This window comes from Nannizzia gypsea, genomic scaffold (genome assembly GCF_000150975.2).
Source record: "Nannizzia gypsea CBS 118893 supercont1.3 genomic scaffold, whole genome shotgun sequence".
NCBI lineage: Eukaryota > Fungi > Ascomycota > Eurotiomycetes > Onygenales > Arthrodermataceae > Nannizzia > Nannizzia gypsea.
Window position 1 is genome coordinate 2,031,607 of NW_003345199.1, and position 22,690 is coordinate 2,054,296.

At 48.2% G+C, this 22,690-nt stretch overlaps 8 protein-coding genes across 8 annotated transcripts; 5 read left to right on the forward strand and 3 right to left on the reverse strand.

Moving 5' to 3' along the window:
• Positions 1-614: 614 nt before the first annotated feature.
• Positions 615-3,068, forward strand: MGYG_04183 (DnaJ domain-containing protein; the record flags this gene model as incomplete). Its single annotated transcript, XM_003173963.1, has 4 exons — positions 615-1,094; positions 1,154-1,495; positions 1,555-2,865; positions 2,925-3,068. 4 exons carry the CDS (start codon positions 615-617, stop codon positions 3,066-3,068), a joined length of 2,277 nt encoding a protein of 758 aa, XP_003174011.1.
• A 1,463-nt stretch (positions 3,069-4,531) lies between these two features.
• Positions 4,532-5,280, forward strand: MGYG_04184 (hypothetical protein; the record flags this gene model as incomplete). Its single annotated transcript, XM_003173964.1, has 2 exons — positions 4,532-4,837; positions 4,960-5,280. The coding sequence occupies 2 exons, from the start codon at positions 4,532-4,534 to the stop codon at positions 5,278-5,280; spliced, it is 627 nt and encodes a 208-aa protein (XP_003174012.1).
• Positions 5,281-6,032: 752 nt separating this feature from the next.
• On the forward strand, positions 6,033-7,974 carry MGYG_04185 (pre-mRNA-processing protein 45; the record flags this gene model as incomplete). The annotated part of the gene is made up of 3 exons (XM_003173965.1): positions 6,033-6,179; positions 6,272-7,708; positions 7,774-7,974. The coding sequence occupies 3 exons, from the start codon at positions 6,033-6,035 to the stop codon at positions 7,972-7,974; spliced, it is 1,785 nt and encodes a 594-aa protein (XP_003174013.1).
• A 447-nt stretch (positions 7,975-8,421) lies between these two features.
• Positions 8,422-11,473, reverse strand: MGYG_04186 (periodic tryptophan protein 2; the record flags this gene model as incomplete). The annotated part of the gene is made up of 4 exons (XM_003173966.1): positions 8,422-10,291; positions 10,341-10,582; positions 10,642-11,137; positions 11,205-11,473. 4 exons carry the CDS (start codon positions 11,471-11,473, stop codon positions 8,422-8,424), a joined length of 2,877 nt encoding a protein of 958 aa, XP_003174014.1.
• A 342-nt stretch (positions 11,474-11,815) lies between these two features.
• Positions 11,816-13,397, forward strand: MGYG_04187 (cell division control protein 12; the record flags this gene model as incomplete). Its single annotated transcript, XM_003173967.1, has 8 exons — positions 11,816-11,863; positions 11,926-11,939; positions 12,004-12,046; positions 12,137-12,288; positions 12,320-12,333; positions 12,372-12,682; positions 12,765-13,273; positions 13,328-13,397. The coding sequence occupies 8 exons, from the start codon at positions 11,816-11,818 to the stop codon at positions 13,395-13,397; spliced, it is 1,161 nt and encodes a 386-aa protein (XP_003174015.1).
• A 433-nt stretch (positions 13,398-13,830) lies between these two features.
• Positions 13,831-15,093, forward strand: MGYG_04188 (mitogen-activated protein kinase organizer 1; the record flags this gene model as incomplete). Its single annotated transcript, XM_003173968.1, has 4 exons — positions 13,831-13,888; positions 13,995-14,333; positions 14,407-15,006; positions 15,071-15,093. 4 exons carry the CDS (start codon positions 13,831-13,833, stop codon positions 15,091-15,093), a joined length of 1,020 nt encoding a protein of 339 aa, XP_003174016.1.
• A 183-nt stretch (positions 15,094-15,276) lies between these two features.
• MGYG_04189 (hypothetical protein) lies at positions 15,277-16,716 on the reverse strand (the record flags this gene model as incomplete). The annotated part of the gene is made up of 4 exons (XM_003173969.1): positions 15,277-15,378; positions 15,433-16,099; positions 16,160-16,509; positions 16,675-16,716. 4 exons carry the CDS (start codon positions 16,714-16,716, stop codon positions 15,277-15,279), a joined length of 1,161 nt encoding a protein of 386 aa, XP_003174017.1.
• A 1,270-nt stretch (positions 16,717-17,986) lies between these two features.
• Positions 17,987-22,261, reverse strand: MGYG_04190 (hypothetical protein; the record flags this gene model as incomplete). The annotated part of the gene is made up of 1 exon (XM_003173970.1): positions 17,987-22,261. The coding sequence occupies one exon, from the start codon at positions 22,259-22,261 to the stop codon at positions 17,987-17,989; it is 4,275 nt and encodes a 1,424-aa protein (XP_003174018.1).
• Between the last annotated feature and the right edge of the window lie 429 nt (positions 22,262-22,690).

Genomic DNA, 22,690 nt, shown 5'->3' on the forward strand with positions numbered 1-22,690 from the left:
CCAAGGTGCTCTTTTCTAGGCAGAATGATACTAATTATCCACTAGCAAGGCTGCAAATCGTACTTCGCTGCTCATCCGCCTCATCTGTTTCATCCATTTCATCTTCTCGCTTCGCCGCGACTAAATGTGGATTAAAATAGATCTCTAGATGAGGCTATAATACACGTGACTCAGAGGTAAAAATAATTTTCCGTTACGGAATAAAGAAACACCGCAGTTCCGTTGCCGAGCTCTTCTGCTGGTAGAAATGAAGAAAATTTGTTGTTTTAAGGACAAAAAAAGGGCAGAAACATAGTAGAAAATGCCCTCATCCAGTACATTGCAGAGACTGAAGCTGCCGCCGGTTTCGAATACTAACTGTCTTGCGAAATAGCTGTCTTGGAGTTAAACGTAGAGCTTCGGAGTTAAGGTTTAGTCCGGCCCAACCAAAATAGTGGATGCAGCTAATTAAGACCATCGTCAACTTACCACGGTGTTTATTGTTTTCCGGGAGGCTGTCGTCTGGCCTTGAAGAATTACTGCTGAAGATTGCTAGACAGGGGAAGGAGAGTATTATAGGGATTGTATGACTTCTAGATGTCAAGAGCTGTGGCTCCCCAATCTGACTGATAAGAATGGCTGCAGCCATGCAAGGGGCTCGAGCTCTTCCGGATGACGACGAGGGCATAGCACGGGAGTACGACTTGCTCTCATCTTATACCGATACAACGGATTATTACTCCCTTCTGGCGCTGTCGCGCGATCCACCTCCCACCGATGCCGCGATTCGCTCTGCCTACCGGACCTTGACATTGAGCTTCCATCCGGACAAGCAGCCGTCGCATCTCCAAGAAGCCGCCCGAAACCACTTCGGGAAGATACAGACTGCTTATGAGACCCTCATAGATCCTAAGAAGCGGGTAGTCTACGACTTGATGGGTGAGGAAGGTGTACAAAGAGAATGGGGCAAGACGGGCCTTTTGGGACAATTCGGTGAGGCTGAAAGGATGCAAGTGGGCGTGAAAGCCATGGACGAAACTCAATTCCGCCGGTGGTTTGTACGTAAGATGAAGGAAAGGGAGCATTCCGTGCTGCAGGACATGGTCTCGAGCAAGGTACTGTTGTTAATCCATTCCTTATACGGAGCGATACACGCTAATACACTCGCCTGTAGGTAACCATGCAACTTGGTCTCGATGCACATATGTTCAGCAAGGAAGGGGAAGATACCATAATTAGTACCCCAGATTTGAAGCCGTCGCATTTTGCCCTTGGCTTCAATTTTGATATCCCTTTCCCTTCTATTCCTGGATTCAGCCCGTCAAGTAGCCATGGCGAAGATGAGGGTGATGAGGACGAGAATGGATCAGCACGAAAAGAAAGTGTCGGCCCCGAAGAAGAAGATGAGGAGAGTATGAAAGTGGTAATTCATGCAGGTGCGGGCGGAAAACTTCAACGGATGACGCGCGTCATCACTGTTGTCTATCCCGGAATCGAAGGGGAAAGAGATTTAGAGGTGTGTACCCAGACTTTGCTCCTTCAAATTATCTGACTTAGTGGCTTACTTTTCTATAGCAAGAACTGCCGCGAAGATTTTTAGTCAACAATATCTCTGTGGGAGCTCATGTACAACATGTTGTACAGAGTCATGACATCAATGATGCTCTGCTCAATCGTCTCTTATTTCCATTCTTGGGCCAGTCGTCAATCAAAGTTGGCGCCTCACTGCTTCCACTTCCCTTACTCTCTTTAGAGTTGGGGAAGTCCCTCGTCCTCATTCCGCAGACATACCCTTTCCAATTCAATCTGAGAACGGCAGTAACGAATTCTCCTCTGCTTACGCCACCCCCTTTGGACATATCCGTTCAAAGACGAGTGGGCAATGGAAAGTTAATGTACTGCAATTGGTCCAGCGGAAGTCTTTCATGGCCAAATTTCATCTCCAATATCTTTGATTCTGTAGCCAAACTCATATATGGCGGAGATATATCTTTCGTCTTTCCTAAAGAGGAGAGCAAATTTGAATTAGGACTCCAGATCATTTCCAAACCATTTTCTAGGACCCAGCGAGAGCACATAGATGAAGATGAAGAAACAGCAGAGGACAGCAGCAGGCATTCAAAGCCCGGTGGGAACTGGGGGATTTTGCTCCATTCCTCACCCGGCACTCTACATCTTACCCTAAATTATGCCAAGAATCTTTTCACATCTGAACCCGAACAGCCAGCTTTATCCCAGTGGAGCTACGAAGGTTACACTCCTCGAAAGGAGGTAATAAACAGCCCTCCTGTCCGATTAGAAATCGCAGCAACTGCTTCAATAGACCTCTCCACAGGTTGGATGATATCGGGTTCCCGCGAGGTTGGAAGATTCACTCGCATGGGACTCGGTATTGGGGTCGAAGGTGGTAGGGGGCTGGTATGTTCAATTACGTGGAGTCGACTGGGACAAAAATTAAAATTGCCAATCGCAATCTGCCCATTGGGTGTAGTGAATGCTGATATTGCCAGCATGGCAGTGATAGTGCCATGGCTCACATATTCGATTCTGGAGTTTGGATATTGGCGTCCCCGGCAGAGACGGATGCAGAAGAAGGCAATCGCCAAGCAACAAAGAAGAGTACAAAGGCTCATGGCTAAGCGGAAAGCACAAAGCTTGGAGGCTATCGAGTTGATGAAGGATCATGTCACCCGAAGACAGGACATGGAAGAACAAAGGGGCGGCTTAGTGATTCTTCATGCCGAATACGGACACATACCACCTCAGTCGACCTTCAGCATCAGCAGATCTAACTCAAGGGCTCATGAGAATATGGTTGACGTCACTCTTCCAGTTGCGGCGCTTGTCGACCAGGGACAATTGAACATTCCCCGTAGCACAGTCAAGGTACGTAAGGTGCTGCAGGGTTTCCATAATGCGGTAGCTCACTAACAAACGGTATATAGAGCGATATTGTCGGCTTCAGTGACCCTGCTCCGTTTATGCCCAAGATTCTGCGGATAGAGTACATCTTTGGGTGGAAGAAACACTTTGTTGAGATACCAGATGGCGAAGCTGTCATTTGCCCAATGCAGTCACACATGGCATAAATTGGATTTGTGCCCCAGCGGATTCTTTGAATATTCCCACAGTGAAAATGCCCGTTTCACTATTTGCACTCCATTACGGGATACGGGCAACACCACTGAATATGATCATTCCACAACTAGATCCCGCCATGCGCCCCAGGGAAACGTATGACAAAAAACGCCTGTTAAGCCGACCAGGTCATGATCTGAACCGAAACTTGCACTTCCAGGCCCACATCCCGGACTCTTCGTGCTGCCATATATATACATATATATATCCATACATATACCAATGATGTATTATCAACATCTAGGGCCTTTGATCTCGTCCCATAGTTATCCATATAATCTGCCAGATATACCTCCACCTAAACCAGGATCCCTCTAGACCATCAGCCAATCTCCATTATTACCTTCGGAAGTCTCGAATCAGAGCTAACCTGTTGGCACTACCCTTTGTCGGGCGACTCCGTCCCGGCGTGTTTGATACCTTGTTTGCCACGCGAAATAAGCCAATTCTTCTCGCCTCACCGCTGTAATTATATTGACCAAATGTAGATATTCCCCCCTTTCCAGGCTAAAGAGTGCGCACAATGAGCCACTCACCTTTTGTTTCCTTTGTCTTCAGGACCTGGATGAAGCTAGTACATAACTGATACAGCAGGCAGTGCTAGAATGAGGCTGTCATGCTGTGTAGTTCTGGTGCCACCGCAGCAACGGGCAGGGCTATCCCTACAGTGTCAGTTGGCTACTGGCGGAAGTTCCCGAGAGCAGCTTTGTTCATCTTTGATAGCTGCGTGGATGGCACTACAATAGATAGCTAGCAGCGTATCAAACATCATGGTAGAGCATGGCCCTTCTTCACTGTGCCTGTAGTTTGCTAGGTCTCTGCGCCGAGTGAGGCCATGAAGGTGAGGATGTAAACATCTCCTTGTGGCCGGTTTCTTCATCCTCTTCTTTCTTCTCCTTTCTCTCTCTTTTTCTTCATCTGCAAATTTCTTCTTCCTCTAGCCGTCTCAAGGGCCCCTTTTCTCATATTACACTGTGATAAACCCCCATCTTGTCCCTCGCAATATGTGCTTCGGATGTGTTCCTTATCGCGCCCTGGTGGTCGAGGACGGTCCTCCCAAGACAGAGGCGAAGAAGCCCAGTAGGCAGTGGTACATGGTACGGCCTGGAGATGGATTCTACCCGGTGAATGTAAGTTGCCAGCTGTTTGTGTGTCTGTGTGTGTTCTTTCTTGTTTCCTAGTGAGGTGGAGGATATAATTCGAGACAAAAGTCCTGCAGCCTCAATCTTTCTCTGCCTCCTTATCTCCTTCTCTTCCTCTTTATATCCTTCACTGCTTCTTCGCCTCTTCCATTCACGGCCCAGCAGCCTCTCTGTTCCCTCTGATCCTCCTACCTGGGCACCTAGCGTCCTTGTCCGTCACCTACAAAGCGAGCTGGGAAGCATCTCATATCCATTATCTCTTTGCTGGCACCATGGGCCAGTTCTATCAATATGGCTCAGCCGACCCGAGCCGCTCGAGATATTCACCCTATCCGCATGTTCAGCCTGGCAACGAGCCTACGGTCTACACATATGTGCCCCCTCAGCTGCAGCAAAACATCCAAATCAACGCAGGCAATCCCTCTGGGCCTCCTCCGCCGCCACCACCACCAGCTCCAGTCCCTGTCTTGCCAAACGGTTGTCCTAACGGAGGGTCCCCCGGGACAGCCCATTCTGTTTCCCAGACCATTCAAGTCGGTCCGGTTGGAGTGACCCAGCATATTTCAAATGGCCATCCTGTACTTTGATCTTTTTTTTTTCTGCTGTTATGCCTTCATTCTGCTATCCCACTACTTCACCTGCGCCGTTGTGCTTGCCTTTGCTCTTCCTTTTGGTTTAAACATACTAACTCCTACCATAGCAAGCAGGTCAAGCGATTCCGTACATGTCGCCAGCACCTCTTCGCCCTACCTACCAGGTTCCAGCAGGTACAGTTCCCTGGATTGGCCCAACTCGCGCCGAAGTTGACGCACAGAACCTTGCAATCGCCAGAGCCACCGGTGCAATGAGGTCCCAGAGCATGGTGCCTTACCGCCCAGCTGAAGGCCAACAGTGGTGGTGTCGCGAACTTGACGGCTCCTACACCCTGCGAACCACGACTGACGTCATGGAGAACTTGCAACCTGGATACTGGGCATACTCATCCTCTGGGTATCCTTATTTCATTCGCCAGGCTGCCTAAATGGTTACTTCTTCGATGAGTCACGATGTTTGCTTCCTCGTCGGCTCGGTGAGTACAGAGTGTCTCATCACAGTTGAATATCCTTGGCTAATATAACACCACTTTCGCCCACCATACAGGTAGCAACGCAAATCCTTCGACATGAATTATGTTAACGAACCTTTTCCTTGAGTCATGAATCACAGAACCAGGAGAATATGGAGTTGAGCAGCTTTTAGAGCAGGGAGCGGTGAGAGAGATTACAAGGTGACATTTCAATACTTTCTGGACGGGTTAAATGGGTCTTTGTCTTTTCTTTTCAAGTTCAGCCTTGCTCGAGCTCGAGTCACACAGCAGTTCTGATCGGACATCATGCGGCAGGCATTCTTTATCGATGTGAATAACTCAGCCCAGGAGTCTTCTAAACGTTCCATGAATTAATCCAGGACTCTAGATAACAAGATGGAAGAATAAATAATCCCCCCCTAGTGTATTATCATTCCACTAGCACTCAAAACAATCATATCCCGATTGTCCGTGGTTCAATCGACACTCAATAATCAATCAATTTGCATTTCGAACTGAAGTTCAACGTTGAGAAATAAATATAACATAATCTTCCGGTGTAATTATGTTCCGATTTCATGAGAGTTTTTCCGATTCCATGAAAAGCTTCGAAACGATTAGACGGAGAGAATAAAACATTATCAAGCTTGATACCAGATAATATTCTCTTCTTGTTCAACTGGATTTGTGCTTGAGATTATAAGGCCATGGCATCCCTTAGCGAAGGGCTATTCAAGTCCCTCCCGGCACCAAAGTACACAGGTGAAAATGAGGAGCTTCCAGCACACGCCCAACGACGCGGACCAAGGGTGATAGGTGCTGATGCGATTGATGAGACTCAGCTAGTGGTGAAGGTAGGCAGTTTCCTTTTTTTCACTTTTCTTCATGAGTCCTGGTTCTCCTTATTCTTCGTTCTGTCCGTTTCTAACGAGGTTTATTCTTGCAGAGGACTGGCCCGCCACCGTACGGAAAACGCGCAGGATGGAGACCACGGTCATTGGAAGATTTTGGAGATGGCGGCGCATTCCCTGAGATTGCTGTTGCTCAGTACCCCCTTGATATGGGCCGCAAAGATGCGCCGAACAAGTCGAATGCTTTGGCCCTGCAAGTCGATGCTGAGGGTAAAGTGAAATACGACTCCATAGCAAAGCAGGGCCATAACGAAAACAGAATCGTACACGCATCGTTTAAAGATCTAATTCCATTACGACAGAGGGTAGATATGGGGGAGATATCATTAGACAGGCCATCACAGGAGGAGGTTAATGCGCAAATGGAAAAAACAAAGGCTGCCCTGGAGAAACTGGTTACCGGAGCAGTTTCAGCTCAGAAGCCAAAGAACGTCGCCACAGGAAAGAGGAGCGAGCCTACATTTGTCCGATATACCCCTGCAAACCAGATGGGCAACACCAACCGCAAGAATGATCGGATTATGAAAATTGTAGAAAAGCAAATTGATCCTCTTGAGCCCCCCAAATTCAAACATAAGAAAATTCCAAGGGGCCCGCCGTCACCACCTCCACCAGTTTTACATTCTCCTCCCAGGAAACTTACTGCTGAAGATCAAGAAGCGTGGAGGATCCCCCCACCGGTATCAAACTGGAAAAATCCAAAGGGTTACACGGTCCCTCTTGATAAACGATTGGCGGCCGATGGAAGGGGGTTGCAAGACGTTTCCATTAATGATAAATTTGCCCAGTTCGCAGAAGCCTTGTTCACTGCTGATCGACATGCTCGTGAGGAAGTGAAACAACGAGCACAGATGCAACAGAAACTGGCTGAGAAGGAAAAGGCCAAGAAAGAAGAGCATCTACGGCAGCTTGCTCAGAAAGCAAGAGAGGCTAGAGCTGGAGCGTCGAGCAGCCGTAATGAGTCCCGCGCCAGATCCAGATCTCGCAGTGGTAGTCGAAGCCCTTCGCCTTATTCTTCTAGATCACCTAGCCCAGACGGGGAAGACGAAGCTGTACGAGAACGTGAGAGGAGACGCCGCGAAAGACGCCAGGAAGATGAAAGGAAGCTACGCCAATCCAGAATGGGCGCCGAACGCCGTGTTCAGGTTATGGCTCGGGAGCAGAACCGAGATATATCCGAAAAGATTGCTTTGGGATTGGCAAAACCGACACAGAGCAAGGAGACTATGTACGATTCTCGACTGTTCAACCAGACCAGTGGCTTGCAGAGCGGTTTCAATGAGGATCAACCGTATGACAAGCCTCTTTTCGCTGCACAGGACGCTATTAATAGCATATACCGTCCTCGCGCTCAAATGGACGATGAAGATGAAAATGCTGGAGGAGCAGAAATGGATCGGATAAACAGAGGCGGTCGCTTCGAGGTGCTAGGGCGTGCTAAGGAAGGTTTCAAAGGAACTGAGGACGCTGAGGTAAGTGATTATAGTTCTAAGGTCTATGCTATTAGAATTGAGCTAATTTAGTTTCCCAATATCAGGCTCGCGAAGGCCCTGTCGAGTTTGAAAAGGATACTGCAGATCCCTTTGGTATCGACGGAATGATTGCTGAAGTTACCGGAGGTCAATCCGCTGGTGGACAGAAACGATATGGCATCCAGGAGGCGGAGTCTAGCCAGCGAGGATCAAAGAGAGCCCGCGTAGAAGATGATGACGATGAAGACCGTGACCGAAGGAGATAACCCGCCTACGACAGAAACACCCCTCCAAGCATTTACCCGCATATTCCAGTATTCGTTCAAGCCATGACTCGGCAACTTTGATAGGCGTATTTTGGCGTTGGGTACTCATCTTTTAACGCGGTATACATTGGGAACCCTTTGATTTATGCGCAAGTCAAGGGAATACCTTAATATCTCTACGACATTATTACATCATTTCACAATGTATTATCATTTCTCTTTTTATACCTATATCCCCAGCGCAGATCTCAATACATTATTTTTGAAAGCCAAAAAATCCAGAGATTTTTGAACGAGTAATACAGAATGCTTTTCACCTAAACAAAACACCATTCCGCCCAAAGACAAAAACAGAGGCAAGTCTATGCTCATAGAAAAAGGCAGATTAAATATGCATCACAGCGCCCAGAAACGAAACTATCAAGGCAAGTAGAAGACTTAAGCCCCTTATTCCAATCCGATCCAATCCCCATCGCTATCATTGGCTTTGTTCTCGTCCTGTTCCTCCGCCGGAGTATTCTCTTCGTCTTTGGAATTCTCTAGAAGCATCCTATTTGATTCTTCCGATGCAATGTTCTTGGTTCCGGGTGCATAGGCAGGTTTTGACAGAAAGTATTCCAGCGCATATGAGTTCTTGTCCGCGAGTCTTTTCAAGTCATTTCGAATACCATCGATAGCTCTCTGAACAGATCTTAACTCTGCCGCAAAAGAGGCTGCGTTATCTTTGATATAGCGTCCTCGTATGCTTAACAAGGCCTGAATCCAGAGTAAGTTGAATTCTAGATGGGGGGTTTCATCAGCTGCATTAGCAACGAAGCGCAGGAGACGGGTTACGTATACTGTGGGAATTGAACGGACAATATGGGGTATTTCGGAGGGGGGTATAGATTCGTAAACTGTTCTTATGAGTTCGGATTCGTTAAGGCGGAATGCCATGATGATGGCTTTGAGGAATGAAGAGTCGGATGTAGTGGTTTCCGATGAAGAGTTGGAGGTTTGGTATAAAGCTGCCTTTTTAGCTGCTGCAACGGTGGCCATGACGCTGTCCGGTGTAATAGAAATATCCAAGTCAAAAGGATCAAAGACCATGTCATCGTCAAGGCTATATATTAGCAGGCCCTCTGTAGACGCAGCACAAAACGATCTTCCGGTGGGTGAAAATGATACCGATGTAACACGGACTTCAGGGCGAGTTGTTCTAGCTCCGTCGTCTCCACGACGAGCACCTGGCAGGGTCTTATCCTTTCGCTCCTCGATGTCGGATGCTTCGCCAGTTTCGTCAATTAATCCCTGGGGGCCAGCTTCAGTCATGTTCCGACTGTTAAGAAACTCTTGAGTTCCGTCTAACGAGGTGTTGAGTGACACTGTAAATTTCTTGATCAAAGAACATGTTCCAACGTCGTAGAGGCAGATGTATTTGCTGTTCCCACCAGCTAGGAGACATGTGCCGTCGCCGCTGTATGTTATGGTAGTGAAGGATTTGGTCCCAGCAGAATTTGCAGCGGTTCGTCTGTCAGTTATCTTTCTACCACCAGAGACATCCCGCCGGCCATCAATTCCTGCCTGCTGAACTGCATCCTCAACGGACCAGAATGTTAACTGGCCGTCAAGCGTCGATGCAGCGACCTGCTTTCCATCTGGTCTGAAAGCTACACATAGGACGTCTGACTGTAGCTGTAATGGCTCACTGGTTTGACTCCTCCCAAAGACGCTCCATATCCGGACTGTGCGATCCCAGCTAGCGCTGACAACATGACTTCCATCTGCCGAAAAAGATAATGATGAAACTGGTCCTTCATGGCCTGATAGCTGATCAAGGAGCTGGCCGGTTTGAACTGACCAGATATGGATGTCAAAGGAGTCTAGGGATCCGGCGCATACAACTTCACCGCTGGGATCAACAGCTAGGGAAGAAAAGGATAACCGTGAAGGGGCCGTGAAGGTCTTGAAGTTTCGATACCGCACGAGATCCCATGCTCGCACTGACCCGTCCAGGGATGACGTGAAGAGCACATTTCCGCGTTTTGTGAACTCACACGCTGTAACGCCGCTCTTATGTTCTGTAAAAGTGACAATGCAAAACCCGGTATTGATATCCCAGACTTTGATTTTGCCATCATCAGCAGCAGTAATGATTTTTCGGCCATCAGGAGAATACACTAGAGCGTTCATAGAATCCAAATGACCCTGTTGCTTCAAGATATAAGATTCGGATTGCCATTCCCATACAAGTAGCTGACCGAGTTTCGACGAGCCAAATGCGAGCCATTCGCTAGAGCTATTGATAGTAACACAATCGATGTTGCTCTGAGAGACACTATAAACTGTTAAAATAGAAGTGATAGATGGCATAAATGTATACATACCTTAATAGATGGAGCTGACTGAAGCTAGGCATTTCCCATAGGCCAAAGATGCCGTTGGAGAAACCGACAACCAGGATGTTAGCCTTTGCATGGAAAGCTGCACAGTTTACTTTGGCACCACTTTGCATAAAATAATCCTTCTTGACGATTCTCCACCGTTCGTCCGAGGTACTACCGTCCTCTTTCTTTTTTGATACATAGCCCCAACGGAACAAAGCACCATCCTTGCTGACGGTATATATCTGATTTGATAGTTAGCTGGCTGACGAACCCGGATACAAACGTGTTCAAAATAACTCACCGACTCCTGATCATGGGAGAACCATGCGTTGATAACTCCATCACGGTGACCTGCCAAAGTTGTGGGTTCAAACCCTTCCTCCGGATTCACACTCCATATCCTCGCAGTTAGATCTTTTGATGCAGTCAACAAAAATCTCGAATCGCTAGACCAATGAATGTTTTGTATCGAGTCGAAGTGGCCAGCTAAATCTCGGTGAAGCACAAAGGGGGCAAACTCTAGCTCACCGCTGGTACCAGCTCCCGGAGTAGAGGGTGTACACCATATCTGTAGTCTCCGGCCAACCCCCACGGCAAAATGACGACCGGAGGGCGAGAACGAGAGCGCAGTCACAGCAGACTTGAACGTAAAGTGATGGATCGGTAGCCGGCGCGGGAAATTGGTCAATATAGCCCTGCCATTCTCGTCGATTGAGAGCAGGAGATTGCCTCTGGGAGATAGATCAATTCGGGCAATATTTGTCCGGTGTGCGAACGGGAGGGTATAGGAGATGTTTCTAAGTTTATACGTTAGTTATCCGGACAGATACAGAAGCAATTGAACACTCCAGCTTCACCACTTACTGGACCAGGTCAAAGACAGAGACTCGGTTCCCAACTGGGGAGAGCAAACAGGAGCCGTCGGGAGTGAACAAGAGATTCCCTTTGCGATAGACGGTCCCGAGAAGATTGGAAAACTGGCATGAATCAGTATGCTGCTCCAAACAGTGACAGAACAGGGTCCGCCCACCTTGAAATCCGTCTTCATCGTCTCCGGCATAAGCGTGTCCTCGCCGGCGCAAAACTCCCTTGACGTTTTTCCCTTTTTTACTGCTGCGTCTTTCTTTCTTCATGCTTTTCTTTAATTTTTTTTGATATGCTTGTTATGTAAGCAAGATAACCGGATCTCGGAGGCTGAGATAACCCGTTCCCAAACGAGAAAGTCGCACGCTATCCCCCTTCCGGCCTAGCGCAGAGTCGGGGCCCTTTTTTCCCCCTTGTCCAAATTAGTAAGTCCCCCTTCTCAGGGGCAGAAAGGGAAAGAAGGAAGTTCAACGCAAAGCAAACAAAAAAAAAGCGACGACGGCGGCTGAAAGCAACAACCTCACCTCTCGCTCTCTCTTGACACTCCTCGCACCCCTTGACCCTTCGCCTTACTCTCTTTCCCGCGGTTGAACTGCCTCAATACCATCGCAATGGCGTCGACTACATCTGAGACCGCTTCGCCAATTGGTATCGCCAATGTAAGTTTTCCCGCCAACCGTTGTAAGGAGCATGGATCAAATATAGCTGACCGTTCGCATAGTTACCCAACCAACGGTATGAGACCATAGAGACGCCTTTCTCAGGGCATAGAGAGCATCGACTGACTTGAATCGAATAGACACAAGATTGTCGCGAAACGGGGTGCCGCCTTCACGATTATGGTGCGACCTACCTGCTCCTCCCCCCCCTTTTCACTCCGGAAGATTTCTACCAAGCCCAAGAGCGATTGTTGACTGATGGATATGACATAGGTTGCTGGAGAGTCTGGCTTGGGCAAAACCACATTCATCAACACCCTTTTCTCGACTACGATCAAGAACTATGCAGACCACAAACGCCGACACGCCAAGCAGGTTGACAAGACCGTTGAGATCGAGATCACAAAGGCTGAGCTCGAGGAACGGTTCTTCAAAGGCATGCTAGCTCGATTCGAGACCTGACGTATTATGTGCTAGGGGATTGGGGCTAATCTGGTTCCTGCTATAGTTCGGTTGACCGTTATTGATACTCCTGGCTTCGGCGACTATGTCAACAACCGTGATTCATGGATGCCCATTATTGAGTTTTTGGATGACCAGCACGAGTCCTACATGTTGCAGGAGCAACAGCCACGCCGTATTGACAAGATCGATCTCCGTGTCCACGCTTGTCTGTACTTCATCCGCCCAACTGGCCACACCCTGAAACCACTAGATATCGAGGTTATGAAGCGTCTCAGCTCCCGTGTGAACTTGATTCCAGTCGTTGCAAAGGCCGATACCCTAAGTCCTTCCGATCTTGCCCGCTTCAAGCAGAGAGTAAGTAAACCATAATTTTTCCTGCTGTCGGAAGCGCCCCCTATTTGAAAATTTTCTCCAGCTGACAGTTTTTGTGTAACAGATCCGCGCTGTCATCGAAGCCCAAGGTATCAAGATCTACCAGCCTCCAGTTGAAGAGGATGATGAGCAAGCTGCTCAGCACGCCCGCAGCTTGATGGCTGTCATGCCATTCTCCGTCATTGGTTCCGAAAAGGACGTCAAGACCAGCGATGGCCATATTGTCAAGGGTCGCCAGTATTCCTGGGGTGTTGCAGAGGTTGAGAACGAAGACCACTGTGACTTCAAGAAACTCCGCTCCATCCTTATTCGAACACACATGCTTGACCTCATCCACACCACCGAAGAACAGCACTACGAAGCCTACCGAGCACTTCAGATGGAGACTAGAAAGTTCGGAGAGGCCCGACCAAGAAAGCTCGACAACCCCAAGTTCAAGGAAGAGGAGGAGAACCTACGAAAGAGATTCACCGAGCAAGTCAAGATCGAGGAACAGCGATTCAGACAGTGGGAGCAGAAACTCATTGCCGAGAGAGACCGACTCAACAAGGACTTGGAGACCACTCACGCAGCGTTAGTCTTAATCCAAACAGAAATTTACTAAATGCATAGCTAACTCTCAACTAGGATCAAACAACTCGAGCAGGAACTCGACCAGATGCAGGCCCCACAAGTTCGCAGTCATGGTCGCCGTTAAATGACCGCTATGGTTTAGTGAGATACGGGCGGATGGCCTCTTCCCTCCAGGGTCTCCCATGCCTGCTCCCAAGCTCGATCCTACGTTGGGCGATCGATGCTTGACAGGCGATGTAGTGGCTCCTGGGCTGTTGTATACCCGTCTTCCCTTTTTATATTTCCCGGAGCCAGCGATTCTTGCTAACCCATTTTCACCTTAATGTGTTTCTTTACCCTTCTTTACTCCAAGATCATGTTTTTCTTGCTATAAGTTTTAAATATCTTAATTCCAACAATTGACTTTATTGACTCCACCGATTTGATGTTGTTGCTATATTTATTTTAATGTCGCCAAACGTAGATCAGACTAAACCTGGCAATTTTCATACCTTGTCCCCAGAACCAGCGTAAACGAAGCATCTGCTACCTACCAACCACCATATACTGGTGGACAAATGTCGACGTCCTCGAAATTTCCTTCAACTCTTCTTCACACCCTTAGAACTCATAGTGGTATGTAGATATTTCAAATAATTGCTAAGCTACAAGCGTGTTGTTGCCCAATACTTCGCGCCCTTTACTACGCCATCAGTGGACCACATACTAAACGGGCACTTAGGACCTGTGAATGCCGTTACCTTCTCCAGTTCGCCGGGGACATATCTCCTAACTGGCTCCTCAGACCGGTCTATCCACCTGTCACGCGCGTTGCCACAGTCTTCTTCCTCTTCACCTCACATAACAACCTCGCCCATCCAACGATATGAAGCACACGGATACTCCGTACTAGACATAACAGTCAGTGCAGACAATGCGCGTTTTGCCAGCGTAGGAGGAGACAAACAGGTTTTCTTATGGGACGTCGAGACAGGGAGTACAATAAGAAGGTGGAGCGGCCATGCCGGACGAGTTGAAGCTGTGGCCTTTGGGGGAGAGGGCGACTCAGTGGTGGTATCCGGTGAGAACTTGGCCTAGCCATACTTCATCTTTCCATGGGCTATTGAGCTAATATGCGCCTTACCATGGAACAGGAAGCGCCGATTCGGATGTGAAAATATGGGATACACGGTCCCTAACGTCAAGGCCGATACAAACACTTACCGAAGCCTCTGATACGGTTTCTTCAATATACGTCGATATGTTGACCAGCAGTATAATCACAGCCAGCTACGACGGTCGAATCCGCGCATATGATCTAAGAATGGGTGAGATGAAGGTGGACGTCATGGCGCATCCGGTTACAAGCATACATGGTTCTGCAGACGGAAAAGCTATGCTTGCTTCATGTCTTGATGGACGGATACGCATGGTCGACCGTGACGATGGTGCAGTTCTCAAGAGTTTTGGCGATGGAAACCCTGACCCGTCAGAGAAGAAGCATGGTCCTATATATTATAATAAAGACTTGCGCATTCGGTCTACCTTTGCTAAAGGAGATAGTGTGGTTCTGAGTGGCGGCGAGACTCCGGAAACAGGTGCCAGTGGACAAACTACTCCAGCGACTGTTTTTGCATGGGATGTCTTGACTGGAAATGTTATTCGGACCGTGCCAGTGGGTGCTGATATTAAGGTTGTCAGCTGCGTTGCATGGAACGAGAAAGGCTCGTCTTGGGCTGGAGGATGTTCTGACGGTATGTTTGGAGTGTTCTGTTTCTCTACGGATGGAGTAGTTATTTTGCTAATGTATTTTTGCAGGCACTGTCAAAGTGTATGGATAGCTTGGTATCGTCATGCCGAGAATGTTCCAATTCAAATAGTTAAGAGAGGAGTATTGCATTTTATACACGACGACCTCTAGCTTCACCCCCAGGGCTAATTTTTAGGTCTGATAATTGGTTGCACTTGGTGTTTTAAATCATCATGAAGCCTCCCAGATATAACGCTCAGTATATAATGCAATGTTAAAATTCTGCCTCCAAGCACTCCATTGCTAACTCAAGCTCTTCCTCGCGGACAATAACATTCCCAGCACGGGACGTACTAAGGAAACTGGTTTCTAGGTCCTGCGCCCAGTCAGCTTCAGTGTAATGTTAAATACCCCAATGACATTTACTTACTTTGTTGCTACCACTACCTTCCCGGCGTGTGCCCGCAACCAGCGCGCCCGCAACTAATGCGCTGGCTACACCTGAAACAATACCAGCAGCTTCTAGGGGCAGTTCCCGCAAGTCGAGAGTGATAGCAATTAGGGTCTCGTCCTTTGAACCTAGCAGTAGATTGGTGTCTTCCTCTACTGGTGACGACGGCTCTCTGTCAGGGTCACTTGGAAGAGAAAAACGGGGCAACAGCCGCTCTTCCAGAAGCAGCGACGGCGCAGGGTCTGTGGCTGCTATTGTTAGGGAGAAAAACCGTGGGTTATCGTTCAGGAGGGCGGATATCAGGTTAGGCCGGAGAATCGAGTAAGACTTTGTCCCTGTGTATTCTCTATAATGTGCTGCACACTGGACTAGCCGCAGGGACCGATCAGCCTGCGGTCGAACGTTGTGCTGCTTGAGCGTTTTGAAAGCCCGTAACTGGAGCTCTGATACGCTGCATGGAGGCGGAGTATCTGGCCTGGAGTTGGGTATATGAATATTAGGGGACGAACCCCGTCTGCTATCAGGGTCGACTGGCCCTTCTTCGACATTAAATCCCCTCTCAACGAAGGTCTCTGTCACTTGTTGTTTCGAGTGTTTGGGGACAATGATATAGTCGGAGAAATAAGTTGAAATGAAAAATATGGAGCTTTTCAAAGGTCAGCATCTCTTCAAGACAGAAGAGGGATTATCGTTTATATAAACTTACATCCCAGCCATTGCAAGAGGGCTGGTGAGTTCTACCACACGCTGCCCAGCATCAAGACCCTGCCCTTCTACCTGCATGACCAGATAGTCTTCTGAACTGATTTGAATTTTGCCGTGTGTTGATATGGCTGCTCTCTCGAATCCTTCTACCATGGGAATGAAGTAGAGATCTGCAAGCTCTCGGGAGCAAATTATAGAGCACTCAACAGGAGTAATTGATATATTCACAAAACCGGCCGAGCTTTTTGACGATATCTCGCTTTCTCCATCATGGAAGAGAAGTCGAAGAATCGGGCTCACGAAAAAAGGATATAGGTCTATTGGAATGTGTATGAGGGCCAATCTGTCGTCCTATACAGAGTTCGGTATTAGCCATGAGTCCAAAACTATCACCGGCCTCAATATGCGAAATGAACAGCTTTAAAAACCCCGGCCATCCTAAATGAAGGAGCAAAGTCAAGCTTTCAACGAGGAGTAACGAAAGGGAGCGATCAGACGATATTATCTTCTTCGTACCATTAGCAGGACTTCAGCCGAGAACCGAGATCTATCAGCCATCATGAATGCAAACCCTATATGGCTGTTTCCGGAGTTACAATATATCTGATAACGGACGACCCCGGACAGCACATGAACGCGAGACCGGCAATTGCGAGCTCTTTAGCTTTGAATATCAGCCGTAGAACATATGGGGATATACGTGACACTCAAGACAGCTTTGGAAGACGCAGGATCACACAACGGCCAACACTGGTCAACGGTAAAAACGATAAACGAACGATAGATGTACAAAAGACGTTACTCAAATATTGGCCCGGCTATTCCAACGAGAATACTTCGACTCAAGTGATACGGAAATGAGTCAGTCGGCCGGTTAAATAGATAAAAGATAAGGAAAGGAGGCCCTTTTTGGAACTATTCTCAGGGGCGAAAACTTGATCGGTCGTTTCTTTTTCCTTTCTCGCCTTTTTCTCTTATTTTTCTTATTTTCTCCCGAGCACAGTCAATGGCCTAGAACTCGCGGTGAAGTTTGGCCTTTGGCATCTTATATGTACGGCTGGCATCTTGCATCAGGTCGCTGCTGCATGGCGTTGGAATGCATCACGATCGCAAGTTTTTTTGGGTCGCGATGATATGCAGCAGAAAAAGCAGCTTCCCCCAGTGACGTCACCAGGAACAAGAAGCACACGATCGAGTCTGACGGTGAAGGCTCGTATTTGTGGAGGGCCTCGCGGTCGAGCAAAGTAGAAGATGGTGGACGTGCTGGTAACTAAGGGGCAAGCTAGGATAGAATAAGAAGTGATGGTTACTCCTCAGAGGTGCGGCAGCGCCAGTTCTTGATGCCCCGTTTTGGGTGCCCTTACATATGTACGATGCTGCGCCTACAGCTATGACCTGGCGAAGGAGAAAAGCCAGACAGGGTCTAGTGATGCTGCATGTCAACTGCTGCAGGAGAACAGGCGTTGGTTAAACTCGACATGGGATAGTGGCGTTTATGCCATGAAGATGCACAGGAGATCTCTGCTTCAAACCAAAGAAGGACTGCCACGTCCATCCCGATCCAAATTCTTTTTCTTTGCCTATAAGTTTATACCTTCATGTGACATACCGATGCCAATTATCCTCCTCGCTGCCTTCATTGGCTCGTACATAATGCTATACAAAGAGCCATCCCACAGTAGTTGGCAGGAGAACACTGCCAATTCCCAGGAGAACGTGTAAACAAAATGCACCATCTACTGGCCTGGCAACACTGTAAGATTTAACCATTTATTCTTCACAGTGTTACACTCATCAATCCGCCAGAGAGGAGCGGAGAAGGATAGAGCTAGGCTGTGGTCTCTCCAGCGCTTGCACCTGCATGTGCGCCTCTGCCTCGTCCCCTCCCAGCTCGAGGCACACCATTACCAGTGCCCCTTCCTCGACCCCGTTGCCCGCGGCCTCGCCCGGTAGGCTGGCTCAGGGATGCTGGCGGCGGGACTGTGTTGTATGGTCGCGGCCTGAAATTTGGGTTGTGGTTCACAACACCGGCATCTGGGTTCATGCTTTCCACATTTACATAGCCTCCTCTTCCAGAACCGCGGCTCGGCGGGCCGTTGCCCCTGCGTGGGCTGTGCGAATTGGCATTTCCGCGTCCTCTGCCGAATCCATGCGTACCCTCAGGCGTTGCATGGTTGCGAATTGGTAGGGCTCCTCGCCCTCTACCACGCCAGTTGGAGGAAGCTGGTGCACCGTTTGGTTTACCATTGGAGGGCTGGCCTGCGGCAGCACCCCGATAGCTATTCATTAGAGGTGGTGGAGCCGGCGCATCTTTCAGCTGGGCCATACCACCCGTTCCTTGGGGAGCGGCATGCAAAGGCAGATGTTGTTCCCGAGCCTGTTCCTTGTTCTGTGCAGTAGCGCGAGACAACGCAATCAGCTGTCTATTCGTAAGATTGAGAACCGATGACGAAGGGACAGTTGAGCCGCGGAACGGCGAACATCTGTCTGCTAGAGTGGTACCACTCATAAATGAGACGTCAAACAGCACATCAAGAAGCAAGTTTCTCGATGTCCGTGTGAGACCAACAACAGTTCCTCGAGAAGCAATTGGAACCTTTCCAGAATCTTGTGCATAGAGCACTCTGTCACCAAGCTGGAAATGTTGGTTGTTGAGGCGGTGCTCTGCATCAGCAGGCTTCAACAGCGCATTGCGTGGCACACCTCTGATCTTTTGTGCCACTGGGGTAGGCCGAGTTTGCGACAGTTCGTCAGCGGACTTTTCGATCGCCTGCACAACGCTAGAGTCCAGTTGTTCAGCTTCGAGTGGGACGCGCTCAAAGCTCTTTGACTCAATCGACTTAAGCCATGCCTGGATCTCCTTGATCTTGTCCTTTGCAATATCGGCGGGGTAGAAATCACTAGGCTCAAACACGTCACCTTGAGGCTTCCTTTGAATACCAGCAATGAAGTCTGGGAATTTGATCATGTAGTCTTGTAGGAGACCAATGGCTTTTTCACTGAACTCCCATCCAGAGTTTCCTCGTCGCGAATAGCCAAGCACTTTCAGCTTCTTCGCTTCGAATTTGAGGTTGAGTCCAAGATTGACTCGTGTTCCATCCATATTAACCGAGAAAGAAGAGGTGATTTTAGCGAGTGTAAGAGGGCTGAGGCGCAAGTTTCGCGCAATAGCAAAGGAAGGAGTGTATCTTGATAGCTTTTCAGCGTTCATGACGTGCTCCCTGCCAAACTCTGGCTCTTTACCCTTCACTGCTGAGAGAAGGCCGGACAATTTCCCATCCTCATGTCCAGTAACGTGCACCGGAGCACCATAATTATACTCGCCTAGGAAGAATGCTCTCGCACCTTCGGGGAACTCATTTTCAATTGGGACTGCAGCCCGTTCAATGAAACGGAGATCCTCACTTACAACTGAATCGACGATAATTTGAGCGGCGTACTCCGTTTCGACTCCTGGAATCTCCGTAAACTCCTTAACCGTGGCACCATCTGCAGTCTTCGTTAGACCTTTAAGCATTTCCACGCGCACGATCGTTTCAACATCGCCGATAACCATTCCGAGTCGTTTACTGTAGTAAGACTCAATCCTTTCTGCCTTTTTCTTCCACTGGTTGATTTGCGTTGGAGTGTGCGGGATGGCTACAACATGCTCTTCGCCATCAACTTGAACATAATCAAAGAGTTCGTCTGAAACGCACACCACCTTTGCTTCCTGTAGGAATGGATATCCAACGTGGACTCTTTTTCCTAGTTTGGCTTTCGCATCCGCAGTATTCCCCACAATCTCAGGGTCGGAAATGGTAACAACCATGCTTTCGTTACGGCTCTCCTGCTGGAATACACATACTCCATGGAAGCCAAGCTGCCCAGTCTGCTGAAGTGTCTGCAGACTTGGGAATCCATATAGAGCCTCAGCCCCAATTTTCACACCTTCTACCAAACCCACATAGGGGTCCAACCCTTCCATCGTAGGTAGCTCAAAAACGTTCTCGATGCAGCGACATCGAGAAACATCGGGGAAGATACCAGGAAGGGAACTGGGGTAGAGAAACTCAACGTCAGGCGAATACGTGAACTTAAGCGTCACGCCGAAAGAGTTTCTGGCCTTCTCGTCAGGAGTCAACAAATGTTCCTTTGTTGCCATAGCCTTAAGAAGCCGTTCTTCTTCTATGAATGGAATTTTCACCACAGCTTCCCATTCCATCTTCTTTCCGTTCATATCAAGCTCAAAGTCCCTAGGATAAAAGTCGATTATAGGCGACTCAGGAGTCGTCATCAAGCTGTGGAATGCTACCGGGACTATCTTCTTACTTCGGTCCGGTAGAACACCCATCAGTTGTTGAAATGGGAAGAAGGGTTGTCCGAGTTTGAAGTCCACATCGGCTCCTAAACCAAGATGGATATCTGAGATCATAGGGGCGTAGTGGTAACGGTAAAACCATGGCCATGATGCAACACCACGATAATAGTAGAAGAGCACCCACTGCAAACCTTGGACGTAATTTTCCGTCAACTTTCGCATTTCTTCCGCATTCTCCAAACCCCATCCAAACTTCCCCTTATAGTATTTATCCTTCCAGTCTTGAAACTTATTCTCGTACTTCTTCTCGGCGGCCATCTGCGCATCCTCAGCAGTGGGCTCTTTGACCTTCGCGTTTTCATATTTCTTCAAGACACGCAGAATTGCAATTTGGGATTCGTCATCATCATCGTCATCTTCATCATCATCGTTTGCGGGTAACTGGACGCGCAAGAATCGTTCCTCATGCTGATTTAAAATAGAGCTCCATTTCAGGTGTAGGCTATCTGCTAGCTGCTCCACAAACTTCCGATCTCTTGCTGGTAGAGACGGCGATAGATCAAGAGGTACGGGCTGACCAGCTTCGTCCATTGGTCGATGGGTAACATATTTCTTTATTCGATTAAAAATATGCTTCTGTGCTGGAGTTATTGTAAGCACATTGGGCTTGTCCGGCAGCGTTGGCGTTTGGTCACCATCGAGTGTTTTTGATTTGAGCCATCTCGCGTCAGAATACTCAGCTTCAAAAAACCGAAACTCGACATCTGACAAAGCTGCCAGCAATGTCCTCAGCCTCTCCATGTTGATCTTTCCATGTTCATTGACATAACCACCCAGTTTCGGTAAAATTTCTTTATATACCTTGAACATCCACGCCAAAGCGCCTTCATTTATGTGTAGGTTAGGAAGGTTGGGCAAGAAATCATTTCCAACAAAGAAGGCCATTAGGATGAAATCATCTATAATCCGTTCCATATCAAAAGGAAACTGCAGAGCCCCATCTAATTTCAATTCCTGGAATTCCAGCTCCAGGTATTCCCGAACGATGCAGAGGTGAAGCAAGTAAAAGTTCTGGTGTTCAAGTTCCTTGGATTTCTTCTGGCTCTGCCGTCCAAACGTTACTTCTTCTCGGAGTAAGCAGAAGTGAGGGTCATGACTCAGAAGTCCCAGCATGATCAAGTCTGCATCTAGACCGTACAAGCAGTGGCGCATGTTTGGATCATACTCAGGTTGAGCCTTTGCCTGGCGAATGTATTCCATAATTTTGTGCTCGCCTTCACCGGGGACTTCATGGCCGGAGAGAACCACCTCAACACCCTGCCACTCGGCATCTTCCGACACTTTCTTATTGACGAAATACTTCAATTGTTTCGTAAGTTTGGCCATGAACTCGGTTCCTGGAGTGATGCAGTTACTATCAAATGCATCTTCCTTGGGCATCTCTATGCCTTCTTTTATGGCCCTCTCCTTCGCAAGTTCGGCATCAAGGGCGGTGCGGAATCGTCGCGCGCGCTGTTGGTTCATTTTAGCCCGAGGAGCTACGCCGTCGATCGCCATGAAGAACAATCGTTTTGGCTTGATCTTTCCAAATAGATGTTCAATATAGTTGAAGATGGCAATAAACATCTTATCCTCCGTCATTCGAAATGTGGGCGAGTCTGAGTCCTTGTGAGTGCAGTTGTGGATGATTCCGTTCATATCGAGGTAGAGACAGTCGAACTCTGGAATTCGATTCTCAGCAATAAGCTGTGATATCGCCGGATATCGCTCTGAGAGCCATCTGAAGAATTTTGGGACACCCATGGCTGTGTCTAGTAAGCTGCTGCTTTGTTCAGTCGATGTTGTACGTAATATTCAAGATAGTAGTCCGTGAAGACTACCTCGTTGCAACCCCGAGGATGGCAGATACTGTACAGTGAATAACAAAAATGAATTATAAAAGTAAAGAAAAGGGAGAGGGAGTGAGCGAGCTATCAGGATAGAAGAGCGTTGGCCGAATATCATCGTGTTTAGTGAATTTCCGAAGTTGCAGCCACGAAGCGCCGATTCTGTCACGTGATTCAGCCGCGGATTAACGCTATTCCATACACGTGATGCGAAGCTTCAATTAACGCGCGCGGATCGCGTATTTTGAAGTTCAAACAAGAACAAGCGACGTCTTTTCCCTTCTCCCTCTTGCACACTGATAGAGGCTGTTGTTGCGCGCTGTTTACTGCGAATATCCAGAAAATT